This window comes from Anas acuta, chromosome 20, assembly GCF_963932015.1.
Source record: "Anas acuta chromosome 20, bAnaAcu1.1, whole genome shotgun sequence".
Taxonomy (NCBI): Eukaryota; Metazoa; Chordata; class Aves; order Anseriformes; family Anatidae; genus Anas; species Anas acuta.
The window spans coordinates 2,682,230-2,699,291 of record NC_088998.1 but is presented as its reverse complement, the minus strand read 5'-3'; the positions used below and the strand labels follow the sequence as shown (position 1 = coordinate 2,699,291).

General features: G+C 46.7%; 1 protein-coding gene across 2 annotated transcripts in view; it reads right to left on the bottom strand.

Annotated features, from left to right (window-relative positions):
- Positions 1-17,062, bottom strand: part of CACNA1B (calcium voltage-gated channel subunit alpha1 B) — a 299,175-nt gene that overhangs the window by 29,529 nt on the left and 252,584 nt on the right. For both annotated transcript variants that reach the window (XM_068656842.1, XM_068656844.1), the window contains 5 exons: positions 9,701-9,817; positions 7,909-7,974; positions 7,193-7,284; positions 5,628-5,778; positions 2,053-2,180 (listed from right to left, as the gene is read on the bottom strand). In XM_068656842.1, the coding sequence (XP_068512943.1) occupies positions 2,053-2,180; positions 5,628-5,778; positions 7,193-7,284; positions 7,909-7,974; positions 9,701-9,817 (554 nt within the window). The remainder of the gene's footprint in view (positions 1-2,052; positions 2,181-5,627; positions 5,779-7,192; positions 7,285-7,908; positions 7,975-9,700; positions 9,818-17,062) is intronic.

Genomic DNA, 17,062 nt, shown 5'->3' with positions numbered 1-17,062 from the left:
TGCACTCAGAGTTAATAGAGTAAAAAAATCTTTAAACTTTCTTGGGTAGAAAGCTCCTAAACATATAAACATTAAAAAAAAAACACAGAGGTATTCATTTGTTCCCTCGCAGGTGTGTGACTTCTCCCACAGATGCTAATCAGAGCCCAGATTATGTTTTAAGGAGACAAAGGGTGCTCCCAAGTTCTCAGTCTCATTGAGATTTTCTAGTGGTAAGAGATAGGATTGGATTTGAAAAAGAAAAATAGCTATTTACTGCCTGCCAAGTACCCACAAAGGACGTGTCTGTAGTATAAAGCACGTGGTAACGGAAATCTGCTTAGAGATTAGGAGCTGCTCGTATATGTGCCATATATATGCAGGCTCGTGGTATAGATAGCTCTGAGATAGTTAAAATCGCACACAGTTCAGAGAAATGCAGTCTTTCTGGAATAGGTTTACATTTAAAGATAGCCTAAATCAATTTAAGTGAGATTTTAAAGCAGCTTAATTGCATCCTAGCAGGGAGTTTTTAGATCCTGATTATACAACCCCTTCCTGCATCTGTCTCTGCTGAAGGGAAACAACAAAAAAAGGTGGAAATGTTGGAGGAGCTGGAGGCAGCTTCATTGCAAATACAGAGGAACTCACTGCCGAGTAACTCATGGGGAGGATGGCAGAAACAAAATTAGCAGGGCTTGGAAAAAAAAGCCTCCCAGCAGGCAAATGCCCAAGCTGCAGAATATTACGGAAATTCCTGTGATCTGTATCTCAGAGCATCTAAAGATGAAAATAAGTCACCAGGACTGTTTGCAGTGGCTTACTCTGGGCAAGGAAGAAAAGGAGCATGTTGACATCAGTTTTGCTCTAGAAATAATTGCCAGTCAAAGCTGTTTCCTTGTATTTTGAATCTCTTAAAACGCTGTAGTGGTAGCTCTTGGGTCTATCGCTGCCCAAAGCCCCTCCTCTGGGGCTGTGCTACCAGAGTAGAGGTGCAGCTTTCCCTGTGATTATCTTTGAACAGGAAAAGCAAAGACAAACATTAAAACCAAATACCTCACTGTCGGGTTGTGAGAAAAGCATTTTCTCCTTTAACATGCTCACGTATCAGGAACACTTTATCGGTGGCTGACTGAGAACTGACACGCTTCCAAAGTCAGGCTAACTGCATTTTCTTCTTATTATTGCACGTGTCTTAGATTTCAACTGCAAACCCAAAAGCTAAAATATTATTTATAAGAAAAAAAAGAATCCCCTCTACAATGATGATGTCATTAGAAAGAGGCTTCCAAGATCAAAACACAAGATTTGATGAGAAATGTCTGCTTAAAAAACACATTTTCAGCAAGCTATCCTATGGTAAGGATCATTGCATCACTCCCCGCTGCCTCACAGGTGCATGCAAGGAAATGATGAATTCTGGGCCAGAACATTTAACACAGAGACCAAGCTGTGGAGCAGATCAACTCCTTTTAAGGAGACATCATTGTGAAATCTTGAATTCTCTTTTTTGGAGTGCAACATCAGTGCTCTGCACAGGATTTGTGAAGCTGCTCAGGCAGTTCTCAGCTAAGACACGAATGCTGTCTAAGCAAGGAGTAGCAAGCCTTAGCTTCACAAGTTATTGAAAGTGCTGCCAATGGCAAGAGATTCAGCATAATTTTATCTTCTCACTGGGATGCAGGAACCAAAGACAATCAAAGCTGCTTCTGGAAACGTTAAACATCTTTTCTGTTTGGCTTTCTAGCCAAGATGACTTGAAGTTACCATATTATTTTTTGGCTGTGTGCACACATGCAGTGGTGCTGGTTGTGTTTGGCTTTATTGACTTGTTGGTTTTTGTCTGTCTCATATCTACTGAATGGAAACTCCCTTGTAATGACATCAGTTTCGTTCATCTCCAATACATGGTGAATTGAACTTGGAGTATTCTCCTCCAACTTTACTTAAAGCTCTGGAGTTTTTATTTCTTCTGGAGCTGTGCTCACATTTAGAAGTCTGTGTGTGTGCACATCTGATATGTACACACAATGGATATCCTTCCTCCACATGCAAGCATAACAGCATACATACCAGGCAGCTGGGTCATATTCAGCCCAGACACGAACAAACTCATCCAAATGATGGGGCCCAAGGATGGAGGAGTCTCTTGTCAGGTATTCAAAGTTGTCCATAATCACAGCCACAAATAGGTTCAACATCTGCAAAGAGGAAGCAATGATGGAATTAGGGAGGAAAAAATAAAAAAGGTAGGAAAGTAAAAGGGTTAACATTTCCTTAGCAGGATGTGAGGTTTCTACACCGTGACCAATTTTTAGGAGCTGGAATTGTCTATAGCTCCTACAGAAACTGCTTTTTGCTCTCAGGAGAGTAGCACAGCCCTGTCCTCCTTGCTGCTGTTTCAAAATCCCTGCAGGAGCCAAGCACTGCAGGCAGATGGTGAAGGCACAACCCTGGAGTCCTGTGAGGTGTTTGCCAGGAATATCAGCCCCTGGCCCCACCTGAAACCCACCATGGCCTTAGGCCAGAAAGATGAAGTCTTATAGGACGTTGAGCAGAGAACTTCTGAAACCATGTGGATTTTAACATATAGAGAAAAAAATACTGTGAGGATATGCTAATGGGCACACTTTTTTTCTTCTTACAACTGCAAAATGAGGCACTTGATTCTCAGAGCAGGGCTTCTTCTTTCCAAATAACGGCCCAAACCACACAACACAACTCTGCTCAGGGCAGCACCATGGGGCGCTTCTGACTACCTCGAAAAGACCAAGCAGCAGCTGCACCCCAGGGAATGAACTTGGCAAACCCAGCCCTGGGTGCCCAGGGACCTGCTGCCATCTCCTCCTCCCCTGCCCTCTCCAAGGCAGTTCCAGCTCTGTGGTATGAGGCAGGTTTGCACGGCTTGGAGAGTTTGTCACATCTCTGTCACTGGTGAGGTTCTCCAGCACAACCACGGACTGCCTGGGGCTGCCCCTTCACACCAGCACAGGCTGGCCCATGAGCTGCTGCTGCTGCTTCACTGACTGGATCGTGCCAGCTCTTCCAGCACTTTCATAGCAAGGCAAATCAAGATAAAACAGCTAGAAGAAAAGCCATTCTTCAGCCTGAACATCCTATTTTAAGCTTGTAACAATTCACACCTTCAAAGACTCCCTGAAAGACAAGGGGCAGGACACATAAAAAGCTCCTCTCCCTGATGGCTGTTCTCTGAAAAGGCTTTTTGGTTTATTAAGTCTCCTCTCATTAAAGTTAATGGAAGAAACCCAAGGATTTCAATGGGAGAAGATCAAGCTGCAGCTGGCAGAAAGGAAGACCAGGAGGGCAGGTGGGAACAGATGCTCTTGTGCCAGAAAAAGACCTGAGGGGCACGAGGAAGGCTTCTGTCCTTCTGTTTCTTGTAGGGAGGCCGAACTGCTGCTCTGCACCACGGCCACGAAGCAGCAAAGCCAAGCAGAACGTGGATGTCCCCAGCTGATCAGCATCTGCCAGCCATTAAAAGCAAATCAGACAGTGGAGATCTGGGGCTTGTGCTGTTTAGAAGTCATGTTCCTGAGCAGTCTGGAGGGAGAGGCCCTAACTTTGGTGAACACGCGGTGCACGGGGTCCTGCTGGGACGTCATCCACTGGTGCCTACAAGCAGAGTCCTTAATGAATCACCTGTACAACAACCCAGGGCAGTCCAAACCAGCTCTGAATAAGCTTCTCAAAGACTGGAAGCACCACGAACACATCAGCAGTGTTTGCTCACATGAGGTGTTGCTGTACCAGGACCCAGTCTGGCAGCGCATGCTTGGCTCCCTCCCACAAACACACCCGGCCAGTTGGGCATGCTGAAGGTATTCAGGGTGTTTCTGAAGATGTCAAAGCTCTCAGGACTGCTACAACATGGGCAAAGCTGCAGGAACCCCACACTTATCACGGTACCCCCAGAACATCGAGAGGTAAAGTAACTTTGGTGAGTTTGCCCCTTCATCCCAAGCCCCTTGCACTGATCCCAGCTCTGGCCGTGGCTCAGGGCAGTTTTCCCTTACTTACATAAAACTGTTTCTAAAGTTCCTGTATTTTTTAATTTCATTTTATATTTTCCTACTGTGTAAATTTACAGGAGGAAAATGATGTCAGGCTGGCCATCTACAAAGAGCCAGAAACAACATTGCAAAACAAACACATTACCCAATTTCCCCCAAACCCACGGTGTAACACCACCCAGCAAACCATTAAAACGTTCCCTCCCGGCCGGGCTGTGGCTCTGTAATGCTTTAATCGCCTGTGGGGACCCACACGCTTCCTTGCAATGAAGTGCTGAGCGCATGTTAAGAAATGAGTTCCAGCCCTGGCCACCCCTGCCAGCAGACCCAGGCTGTGGTTTCACTGGGTGTGCTGGGAGCGCCGGCTCAGAGGCAAAGCTCATGCAAAGCCGTGGTTTACACACGTGTGCCCCAGCCTCCACGCCTGCTACTGCATTTCCAGGATGTCAGCCAGGAAGGGTGAGCTGGGGGACATTTTTTTTTTAATTTATTTTTTATTATTTTTATTTTTTTATTTTTTTTAAAGAAAAGGCTTTAGGAACAATGATGTGCTTGAAAATACCAACGAGAATGTCTGATGTTAGGGAAGGATTTGTACAAGAAAGGATTTAGGATTTAAAGTACAGAGTGCTGAAGGGATCTGTAAATGGAGCATTAACTTTGCATGAGCTTTCAGGGCTCCACAATTTTTAATATATGCAGAAGAAATAATCCCCAGGATGTCAAAGGGGCAGCAGCAGCTGGACAAAGGAACTCAGTAGGGGCCATTGAAGCTGCTCTATCTATGTATGGCATCAAACTGCCACATGTACCTCTTTTTCCTGGTTAAAGGTTTCAGATGATAGCAGGGATTAGCTGCACAGAACATCAAATCTTATATTTTAAAAAATCAAGCCATGGAATTGAAAGCAGGCTTGATACGTAGCTTTTTGGGACATTTCAGAGCTGTGATTTTTATCTCTTGCTGCTTGAAGTTTAATTGGGTCCCTGTCCCTGGTTTTCCATTCCTCTGTCCCAGCAGTGTAGGGAAGAACCAAGCCCTGAGAGCAGAGAGGTTTTTATGCACACAAGTGATTATAAAGACACTGGCACGTATTAAAAGCTTAGACTCAGCCCCGTACGATGGCCACGGGCATGCATCAAGCACATCAGCTCCACGTACTTTCATGTCTAAAGCTTTCCTGACACCATCTCAGAAGAAAATGCATTTATTTGTCAAAGAAAACAAAAAACACCATCTAACAAGTGTGATGCTCCCGGCTGCCTGCTACAAGCACTTCTACACCAACGTTATCTCGGCCATTCTCTCCCTGCCCTCCCATCCCCTTCTTCAAAGGGCCACGTTACAAATCAAGACAAAACAGATTAATGCTTAATTCCAAATATTAGACCCCCCGTGGGAAGAAAGATAAAACCCTTCCCTTTAAACTAATGACTAAATGGTCTCTTTGGGGATTAAAGGGATTTTATCACCAGGATGATAAATGGGTTTTAGCAAAGCGGGCTCATAACGTTGTACAAATCCCAGCCAGGGCGAAGGGGAAACAAGGGGGCGGGGAGGGCCTGGCAGGAACCACCCCAGCACCCGCGTTTTGGGAGCGATGGGGACTGACTTACCAGGAAGGAGCAGAGGAAGATGAAGGACACGAAGTAGAAGTAGGCAAAGTCGCTGCCGCACTCGTTCTTGGTGAGGCCGGAGAGCGGGTCGCAGGCCCGGTTGCTCAGGCACGACAGCATGATCTCGTGCCAGGCCTCCCCCGTGGCGCTCCTGTGGGAGGGAAGCAGCGGGGTGAGCTCATCTCTGCCCAATTAACTGGGGTAATTAGGAGGAAGGTTGTGTCCAGGTGGTGAGAAATATATTTGCCTTAGGAGTCTCAGCAGCCAACAAAAGAAAGGAGAATATTTCCCTCTGTTATGGGGAGGCAAAAGGAACCAAACAGGCTCAGATAGGCTATGCTCAGTTTATGGAGAATAAAGCCAGATGGAGTTCAATAAGTCAAGAACAAAGCAGAAAAGGGAATAAACACAGATTATATTGTGCCCTTTTGGAGCACCTAACATCTCTGTCCTAGCTCTGGTGGCAAACCCAGTGGAGATGCTGGGAAATGAAGCCAGGACCCTCCACTTGAATTCTCCATTGCTCTTGTCAGGAGATGCAGAAATACTGCATTGGCCTGCTTGGTCACAGGGCTTTGGGTCCAGGTTTCGTGACAATCTCATGGGTTTTCTCCCTCCTTTCCCTTCTCATTTTGGGTGTGAGAGCTGAAGTGACAGGTAGGTGAACCCTAAGCAAATCCTAATATTTATCCTCTATTGTGTGGCAAAATAGTGTGGCAAAATAGTGTGGCAAAATATAGCCAAAAGGAAAACCTTGGCAGGCGCAGAGGGTCTGCCCTCAAAATAAACCAACCCCTGCAATATGCATGCATGGATCAGAGGCTGAGGGATCCCTATGTTTGCTTACTCTGGCTTTTCACAGAACCTCAGATTTTCTCCCAGTTTCTGCACCCCACTCAGAGGTGCTTTTAGGGCTGTCCTACAGCTCTATGAAAAGCCCAACCCATTGCAGCATTACTTACAATCACACGGAGTGGGTGCAAAGCTGTTCATTCTCATATTGAGACTTCAGTTCCCCAAAAAATCTCGCAAACACCCAGAATTCGGCCCCACTTTCAAAGATGACAAATTCCAAGAAGCAGCAGCGCTGGGCAAAGACCCTGGGGTCCTGGTGCCTGGGATGACTTAGTGCTCAGTGCAGACTGAAACAGCTCCCAGGCCACTGGATTATGCAGCAGATTGTACCAGTGGCATTTAGTCCTTAAGCCCTGTTCCCTCGTGCAGAAACCTGCTCCCCGTCACGGTCCTGCTGCCTCCCCCTGCTCTCTCCCACTTTGTGGCTCTGGAGAGGAACCAGAGGTTGAAGAATTATCTGGCCTTACGGAAATTCAGAGTTTTGTTTCAAGTGACTATTCTGAGCTGGAGGGGACTAATTTCATTTCTGGAGATGCTGGTGTGTTGTATCTGATCTATCTAAGGGCAAACCCTTAGCATTAAGGATGAGGAAGCAGGACGGAGTGCTTTACTTCAAATGCTGCGTGCCCAACTCCCAGCATATGGGAAAACAAAGATTTATTTACTGCTTGCATATAAATATTTTGTATGCAAATATTTTGTATACTTACCTGAACAGAAGCATCAAGGCTTGCAGGAAGGTACGGAAATTATTGTGCCGATTGATGGAGGTCTCGTCGTCCAGCGCAATGTTTCCAAATACCTGCCACGGAGAGCAGAAGTGTTACAGGGCAAACACAGCTTCGTGTAGATTCACATAGGAGTGGTCAGCAAAGGTGGCGAGGTAGAGTTAGAAGCAGCAACAGGAAAAGAATTTGCCCTGCTTTGAGAGATCTGAATAGCTGGAATGGTTTCAGTGCTGAGCAGGGAGGTAGAATTGTGTTGTGGAAATCAAATGGTGGAAAAAATCAGGATAAATGCTTCATCTTCAAGAAGACCTTTCCAATGTTGCTGTTCAGCTCCAGCCTAGGCCAAGAAAGTTTTCTCACCTCTTTTCAGCCTGAGCAGCTCAGTGGCTGCAGCCGTGTCCCCTGCTCTCACCCACGGGCAGGGCCCAGCACCAGGTGCCTGCAGCCCAGACCTGGTCTGTGAGCTCTCCCCTTGTACGCCCACAAATATTAGCAGCAGGTTCAACATGACACCTGGCAGTAAGGGTAGGAAAAGGTGGCCCTTTTTTGCACTTGTAGTTAACCTGACACCAGGCATGAAGAGCTTTTGTGCCTCCTCCTAAGGCAGGTATCGATGCTGCTGCAGAGGCAGTAACCCACCCCGACCCTGCGGGACAAAACCAGGCTACTTACAGTCAGTATCAGAGCCAAAATTTTACCTGCATGCCAATAATGGCATAGATGAAGAAGAGCATTGCAATGAGGAGACACACATAAGGCAAGGCCTGTGGGAAAGGAGAAGAAGGTATTAATGACAGCAAACACATGCTTTAGCTGGTAGTATTTAATTCCTGGCAGCATTATGTTCTGTGGTGTTTGTCCTTTAGGTGAAGAAGCTGGGAAGAGAACAGGGGCAATCCTGGCAGCTTTCAGCAGCCACAGTCCCAGAACCAAGCATTTATCAATTACAAACCAGCCTGGGTTTTCCAAGAGCTCTGTAGGTATCCTTGCAGGCAGACAAGCAGTAACAAGGGAACACACAATAAGAAGCTCTGCAGCAGGCACTGTGGCTACTGGCAGGCACTAGTGCTTCCTATGCATAATTGGAGAGACAAACCTTAATTTTTTATGACCTTGCTATAAATTTAGTATGAGAAAAAAATATATATTCAAGGAGCAAGCTTCTGCTCTGAATTAGGCACAGTCTGCACCCCAAGAGGGCAAAAAAGATTCTGAGTTTTCATGAGAAATCAGTGAGCAATACAACATAATTATATTGCACAAGCTGGGAGTAATAGCTACTTTGCACTCAGGCTAAATGAAGGAGTAATTAATGCCTCTTAATTAGCAATAGCTGAAAAGCTGAGAAGCCCTGACCATGGGGACAGGAGAGGGGTTATGCAGCCTGCAGCCAAGGACCTCTGCTGGACACCTCTGCACAGGGATGAGAGCTCTGCTCGGCGGGTGGACGGAGGACAGACAGACAGATCCTGCCACAGACACAGTTGTGTCCCTGTCAGCCCAGCACCCACCAGACTGGGTGCCTGTGCTGCAGCCCTGCCTTTGGGACACATCAGGTTCATGTCCCCCTACTTTTGTGGGGGGACAGAGCAAGGCAGCAGTCCATGCCACGTGTGGTTTGTTTGTGCAAGGCACACCTGGAACAGCACGTTTCGGATTGGCATCATTGCCAATGTGTTAACAACCTGGCAGCTGCCCACACCACTCAGAAAGCAAGCCCTGGCTGAGCCCCCTCTCTCAGGTCTGACCAAGACTACGCAGTCCAAGGATGTCCCCCTGGGTGGACACATCCCAGACCCCACCTCTCAGCCTCTGGGAGAGGCTCTCGTGGCTGCAGCAAACCTCGTTAGTTACAAGGCGAGAGCAGCAGCACTGTTTTCTCTCTCTGTCCTCAAGAAAAACATGGCCTAACGAATCTCATTGCTTGTGTCCTTTAAGGCATGCCCCCCAGTCCTTTCCCATTAGTTGCCCGATGGTTGGGTTTCTCCTCTGTTAAATTCTACCAGGACTTATATACACAAACAAATTACTCTGGGTTAACACGTTACCACACTTTTACTAATTGACTATGTCTCTTAACCTGCAGAAAAGCGAGGTAAGTTTTAAACCTAATCCTTGCACTTGCTGCAGGCAAATAGCAGGCATGAAAGCCCTCAGTAATGAGACTGTCTTCTCTTTTTGTTAATACCTGAACCTTGATACTTCGCCCTAAGGGTTTTGTGATTGTTTCAAGGGCAACCTGAGTGTTATGAACTTATTCTGGGTGCTTTCAGACTCATACTCCAAAAAGCTCAGCACCTGCAGCATTCAGAGGCTGCTCAGTGCAAATCAGCTGATGTTGGTGCAGAACAAGCGTTACTGCCATTGCATGGTGGAGCTGCAGCGTGGCCGTTCCTTTGGCAAGCTCTTTGATGGTCAGTGGCTGATGCTGCAGAAGTGTAAAGCGTTTCCCCACGTCCCTTCCCTGTCTCCCCGTGGCCCAACTCTCACCTTAAAGGACTGCACAAACGTCCAGAGCAAGATGCGGATAGTGTAACCCTGGCGGAGGAGCTTGATAAGTCTGGCCGCCCTGAAGAGCCGCAGGAAGCTGAGGTTGATGAAGTTGTCCTGCGGAAAGTAAAGGTTTTGTGTCCTTCAGAAATTAACGCGATGAGAAACCACAGCCCGCAAAAAAGAAATTAAAATTACCAGCTTCACGATCTAAGCAGCAAATCGGCCACCAGAAAACCTTCCAAAAGAAACATTCGTCAGTGCAGATCACTCCACATGCAGCAAGTATGAGAAAATCCCTCTCCACAAGAGCCCTCCCCTCTACTCCTGGGTCAATGATAGAAAAGGAAATGGCCCTTCCACGCTGTCCATGGAGGTCTTGTTTGCTTTGAGTAAGGCAGATTTTCTCCCCTAAAGACTCAGGGAGAGGTAATGGTGCCGTGTTATCATTTTTATAAAGAACGAGGTTGTTTTGAAGTCTTGGTCTGCTTGCTTTCTGCAATGAATTGATCTTAAGCCAAGACGGTTGTAACAGTCTGCATATGTAGCCTCTGCTATAACAAAGGAAGGCATTGTCCAGGGAAGATTAAAACATCCTTGATAAAATAAGGATGTTTTCTAACCTGCAGATTTTAAATATTTGTATACAGCTTGTGACTGGACAGGCTTGTCAAGGAGAAATGGCACCAGCAAGACTTTGGGAGATGGATCACTGGCAGCAAATCGGTGGGGGAGGTCAAGTGTTCAGCAGGTGGATGCCTTAGGAACCTGCTGTGTTTTTTTTTGTTTGTTTGTTTTTGTTTTTAATTATTACTAAGTATGCTTTCACAGGTGGATCAAATAACTTCTGGAGATAGGTTCTGATTTCCATTTGTTTTGTGTGATTCTCCCCACCCCACAGCCTGTTTTTTTTTTTCTTTCCTTTATGGAAAAGAGGTTGCTTGCCCCAATGAGCTAATCTAGAGAGGGTTCTTTCCAAAACAAAACATGCAAAAGCCAGATCCCTCTTGCCCTCCTGTTTTAAGGAGATGAAAAATATCCCCCCGTTCTGTACCTATTCCAATTCACTTATTTGTGACTCTCTGGTCACAGCCACTTGTTTGACTGAGTTAGCTAAAGAGAGGAAACGGCCCGCTTCAAACTGTCAAGCAGTGGAGGGGAAAATACAATCGTAAGGAGCTCGTGTTGGTAAAGATGAGCAGAAACAGTCTTTCTCTTGTATTATCGTTTTACCAGAAGACACCCAGTCATATTAACGTCACCCACATTTCTTGCTCATTTGGCTACAGAGCTCATGCTGAATTTGGGGGGCTTGTTGGATCTATTCATTCCTTTAAATGCCAGCTCAGGTTTTGGGCCATTAGCATCGCATTCCACCAATCCCATCAAAGAGTTCAAGAAATCAGTCTCAGGCATGCACTTGGTTTCTCTCATGTTAAAAACGCAAGCAGCTCAGAGTTAGGCACAGACCGTATATCAGACTCAATCCTCAAATAAAGAGAAAAGAGAAAAGCATAGGTATGTTCCATGAAAGAGCAGACAACACCGAGCTCATTCAAGTCAGCAACAAAAAGCAGCTCTGGCAGGCAAACCACAAGCAAGGATTCCCCTGGGTTGGTCAAGGTCAGTGCAATAGGTACTAAATATCCAACACCTGTCTCTGAGTAACAATTCTGTTTTATTTTTCACATTGGTTATTTTCTCTTCACTGGCTGAACTCACCTTAGCAGGTAAGGGCTGTACAAGAGCCAGGGGACAGAGCCTGAGCACGGCTGGAGAGCCGGAGAGCCACCAGCCGCCTGCTCCAGATCCTCCTGCCTGGGCAGCTGCACCCGGTGAGCAGCAGGGCTGGATCCAGCCCAGGGCAAGGGTTTAACCCAGAGCCCGTTGTAATCACGGGAATGCCCCTGTAGGAGCTGGATCAGCCCTTACGTGACCCTGCTCATTGCACCACTACAAATCAGGCAAATTATTGCCTTCAGAGCATCGCTCGAGCCAGATCTCCCCATGCACAAGCCTAAGGCTCCTCCAAAGGGCATGCACACAGGAGCATCTGCAGGATCCAGGTCTCTGTGTGGGAGCCTGCCTTACCTCCCTCTTCCACGTTAATAGTTTAGCAGCGAAACCTTCCTTTTGTTCAGCCTTTGCTGTAATCTCATAACCAGAGTTAGCACAATGCTTCACGTCTGGTTTGGTCTGTGCTGGCTGCAAAGTCGCACTTCGCACAGGCTGGCCCTGTGCAGCTTGGGGCTTTCTATAGGATCGTGATGTGCATGCAGGATGAGTGGGGGCTTCAAAACTGTGCTTGGCTGCAAATTTCCACTCCTTGGGATTTGGATGGGCAAATAGTTTTCTTTTTGTTTGTTTGTTTTCCCTCCCGGTCCCAACCCCTCCTTTTTTTGGCTTATCCACTGCCATTTCCTAAAGGGCAGCAGAAGCCCCAGCTCCGTGGGGAATCCCTCGCAACCCAGGAAAATCCAGCATCACCCGCGTGCACAGAGCCCACAAAGGACCGTTCTCTGCGCCGTTCGTCGGGAGGCAAAACCACACACGCTTGTGACGGGTGAGAGGGCTGGGCGTGTGTAACCCTTGGCACACCGCATAGAAAACCCCTCCTTTGGCCACGCAGCTCTCCAGGCAGGTATCAGCATTGCATGCAGTTAAAGGGGAAACTCCACGTTGCGATATTTCTCGTGTATGGCAGCGTTTTGCATTGATTCTCCTTCCTTCTAGCTACCCCTGAAGTATGTGACATGCACATGGTCGTCTTCTGGATCATCGGGGTCTCTGTTTCCAGGGTTTTGTTTGTTTTTCTGTTGCACAGATGCTGAAAAGGCTGCCAGGTGCTCACAAGAGGCACCGTTGCTTTATGGTTTTGCAGTCCACCTGAGGACTGGCAAACTGAAAGGCATTTCTCTCTGCCTTGTCACTATTTCCCTGAAAGGGGAGGTGGCTAGGGTCTGGTGCTGAGGGCACCCTGCTGCCCACAGACCCCATGGGGCTCCATGCAACACGTCCCCAGAGCTCAATAAAAGCACAGGGGAGGAGGGAAGGGGGAGAAGAGACATCATAAAGAAAGAACTGTCCTTGCCTGCTGTCCAGCCATGGACAGCCTGCTCTTTACACTTTCTCAGGATGTTTTTCATAGAAAAAAGCAGAAAATCCATGATGGATAGGGCATACAGCCCTAGATCTCCTCCTCCTGTATCTACAACAGCAGAGGTTTCCTCCCCAGCACAGGAGCTGTGCCCACTGACTGCAGGGATGCCGAATAAGCTCTGCTCTGCACGCCAGCAGCAAAGCATCAAGACTCAGTGGACTCAGTGTTTTGACGTTAAAACCTGAAATGGGCCCATGAGCTTTCCATGGCACAGCTGGACTTGCTCTGGAGGATTAGCAAAGGAGGTTACCCAACACTGCCACAAAACAAGAACCCCAGCAGGAGCTGGGCTGCTCACCTTACCTCTTATGGGTGCCCATTTGCAAAATTCAAAACAATCCACCATCCTGGAACTTCAGCTTTCTGTCTTAGGCATGCCTGAAGTTGCAAAGCCAACATAGAGGCATGGGCAGAGGGGTCCGACCGAGCCAAGAACAGGAGCACTAAGGGCACTTTGGCAGTTCTTCTGGCAAGAATCAGTCTATGCTGCTAAGGAACTACCACTGAGGAAAAGGTATTTAAGCACATGAACTACCTTTGATGGGTAGTTGTGCTCCAGTTTAAACATCTGTGACACTGCCAGTATTGCAGAAGAGCCACTGAATCTTGCATAGGGTCCTGGCTTCCTTTGAAGCCTGGGGAAATCCCTTCCTGATTTTCAGAGGCTGAGTATTTTTGCCACGCCTGCCTGCGACTCTACCATTACAGCTCTAACACGTCCTTTCATCCAAAGCCAGGAAGACTGTAAAGATGGTTTTATAGGTGTGTGATGCTGAGATCTCACCCTATGCCCCATCACCTTTTAACTTTGGTCCTTCTGTTGCAGTCACTGGTGGCTCCCATCAGCAGAAGCAGCAAGGCAGCTTGGTGCCCTCAAGATCTAACTCATGGGCCTTGGGCACCAAGCGATGGAAGGAGCCTGGACCTGGGCAGATGGCCACAGAGACCACAACCCTAACAATGACCAGACGAACATTGAAACCTTTAACCTGCAGCACTTTAACAGCAACAAGGCCAAAATTTGGGCAAATGAAGATAAGCTCATTTTTCCACTACTCACATGAGCAGTCGATGCCAGAGCACTTCTTCATGCTGCCTGAGCCCAGGCTGCCCCAAGACGAATCACCCAAAGACGTCCCTCAGCTCCCACACACCGCTGTGGTTCCAGCCACTGCAGCACTCGCAGAGGACTCGCTGCTCAGACCACACGGAGCAAACCTCTAACTTACACATCCTCCTTTCCTTCTTCGCTGTTTCCTGACAAAAAGTTTCCTCCTGGAGCCACCATTAGGTGAGCATGGAGGGTATGTGCAGGCTGTCATGAAACCTCACATTGATTTGTTCCTGAACAGCAACTGTGCAACAGAAAGTCCAGACATTAAGTTAGGATAGATCCCAGAGCTTTTGTCAGGTGACCGAGTGTTTTTTGATAAGCTCATGGTCTCATTCGTGTTATCATTAGTCATAGCCAGGATAATTAAGAATGGAATCTTTTTTGATTACATTTTTCCTTATTCGTCCTTTTTTGCTTAATTTTTGATTTCCAAAGATTGATATTTCCAAAGACACCTTTGGAATTAGGCATTCAAATTCATATTGGAATCTGGTTCCCAGTTCTGAGCCCTATTCATACTGTGACTTCTCCATTTTACTTGAGGTATTTGCTTTTGCATCCAGGGACTCTGGGTCCACTTGTGGTGGCAAAATACTTCCATATCTTGGTATGCCAGAGTTTTCAAAGTTTAATAAAAAGAATCTTTCCTATGACTTCTCTTTTGATTTGAGGGAAGCAAGTCCATAATGGCTTTATTTTATTTTTTCTTTTGCCTTACAAGTACCATTGGCTTGAAATACGAAGACAGTCCTACTAAATGTTCTGCTTCCCTCTCCAGAAACATCAACACATCTCATCGTAAAAGGAAAACAAAACAGTTTCTGAGAATTGAATTTGGTGCCACCACTTACAAAAGGAAGGCTTTCCCATCCAGGTCATCCAGAAGCATCCTTCCTTCTTATTCTCATTCAATTTTCCACGAAAATAAAGCAAGTGTCAGTCTCCCCTTTATCAGTGTCGGGTGTAACAAACAGCGGAGAACAGGCTATTGGTAACTGCATTTGCCTCACGTCACCAATTAGCCAAGGGGAAGAAGATGCAGAACAGAAGCCAGTTTTGAGGCACGCTGCAGTGAGGCTTTTTCACCAGTGCAATCGGAAATCTCATCAAAACAAATTAAATTAAAGAAAAACGAGAGAAAATAAAAGCAGAGAATTTAAATAATTGTTTAAATTCAATGAAACCAACCGTGTCCTATATGTGATGTTTTCATGGATGGATATTTGCAAGATTATTTACAAATTTATTTTTTGAGCAGCAGGTGCACAACATACAGACGGAGACATGGTTTTCGCATTGTATGTTGATTGGATGGCGTGATTCAGCAGGTAGATAAGGAAAATAAAGAACAAAACAGGAAACAAAAGAGAAAATGAGTAATCAGGACAAGCAAAAAAGGAAACTCTGAAAATTTCACTGGAAAAGAACTGTTGGGCTTTTGGGGGTGTTATTTTTATGATAATTATATAAATTAAAGAATGCTTCAAACCAAAACAGGTTCTGAGATCCTAAAGGTAACACAGACAGTGCAGTTGTTATTTGCATTTCTTTTTGTAATGCAAATTGGGAGACAATTCACAAACACTTTTCAGGATGTTTTTTTTTTTTTTGTATTTCCAGGCACAGAAATAGATGTCAGTTTGCCATACACCCATTCGGCCTCCTGAGGCTGGCCGGAGGAGCAAGGACAGCTTCTCCTTCGTGCCACCTGTTTTACTATTTTACTCCAATTACCAAGAGGGTAAAAAAACTGACATGCATGTTTTTGCCTAAGGAAATAAAAAAATATGTATATTCCACCGCATTCACAAAATAAATTACATATGACATGACTACCAAATTAAAATAAAGCAATTAATCAATACATTTCTTTTCCTTTTATCTTTACTTTTCAGTGGTTCAAAGTACCGATGCAGCAAGGCTGGTGGAAGCCGAGACTCTCAAGATGAGACCGCCCAGGTGAGCAGACTCAGTTACCTTGGAGGACACTCACAGTTGGAAAACCGTAAGTTAGTCATGCAGAAAACCAGTGCTCCTGCAACTATTTGCTAGCCTGACCTCAAAATCAAGCAAAATATGTCCCTGCCCATAGCAGGGGGTTGGACTACGTGATCTTTAAAGGCCTCTTCCAACCCAACCCAATCTCTGATGCATCCCCAGAAAGCGTCCTGCCACCACCAGCAGCAGGAGGGCTTCCCAGTTTGTTTTGGGGATGGGTGCCCACAAATGGTAGCATCAACATTGCACCGTCACCTGGGCTTCTCTCTGCCTGAAAAACCTTCCTGTATAAATGGGCAACGAGGGGGTGAACACACGGGGCAGGGCCAACTGCCCCCCAGGTTCCTGCATGGCTGCCCAGCAGCTGCGAGCAGCTTGGAGCAGAGGAAGGCAAAGAAGGAAGAGGGCAGTGGGGACACGGCTCTGGGTCACAGGGGACAAAGACTTGATCTCTTTGGTTACTCTCAGCACAGTCACACAGTGCAGAGAGCTGCTGCTCCCCAGCTCGTGCACCGAGCCCAAAGCGAGGCTAAGCACGGCTACGGCATTTTGTGCAGAGCAGATGTCCACCCTCGGTTACCTTTCTCCCCTACCTGGAATGTGAAGGGCAAAAAGCAGTTGGGCAGAGTCAGTAAATACATGGGTAAAGATGGGGCATGATGCCTGCAAACAAAAAAATGCCTGCCCACTGGTCCTTGCCTGGTGCTCTGCACGGCCTGGGCTGCCTGCAGACAGCTTCAGCATTTTTATTTGTAATTGGTTCTAAATTGCAGAAGTGTTAAAGTGACTTAGGCACAGCCCTGATTTAAAATAGCAGCCTATACCACAAAGGTGGTTGAAAATATAAACCTATTGTTCCACTTCCCAAACAGTGAAACAGTGCTGGTGGTTCCCAGGCAGCTCTGGGACCCCAGTGTGCCATGGGTCAGGGTAGCGCAACCTGCCACCTCCTGTGGACCCAACAAAACAGGACCAGAGCAGCATGGCACCCTTCTGATTATCTTCCACACAAGGTGCCATAAAGTGTCCTCAGACCTCAGAGGGGACGGGGGGTTGCACTGGCAGTGCAGAGCCTGCTGCAAGACAACCC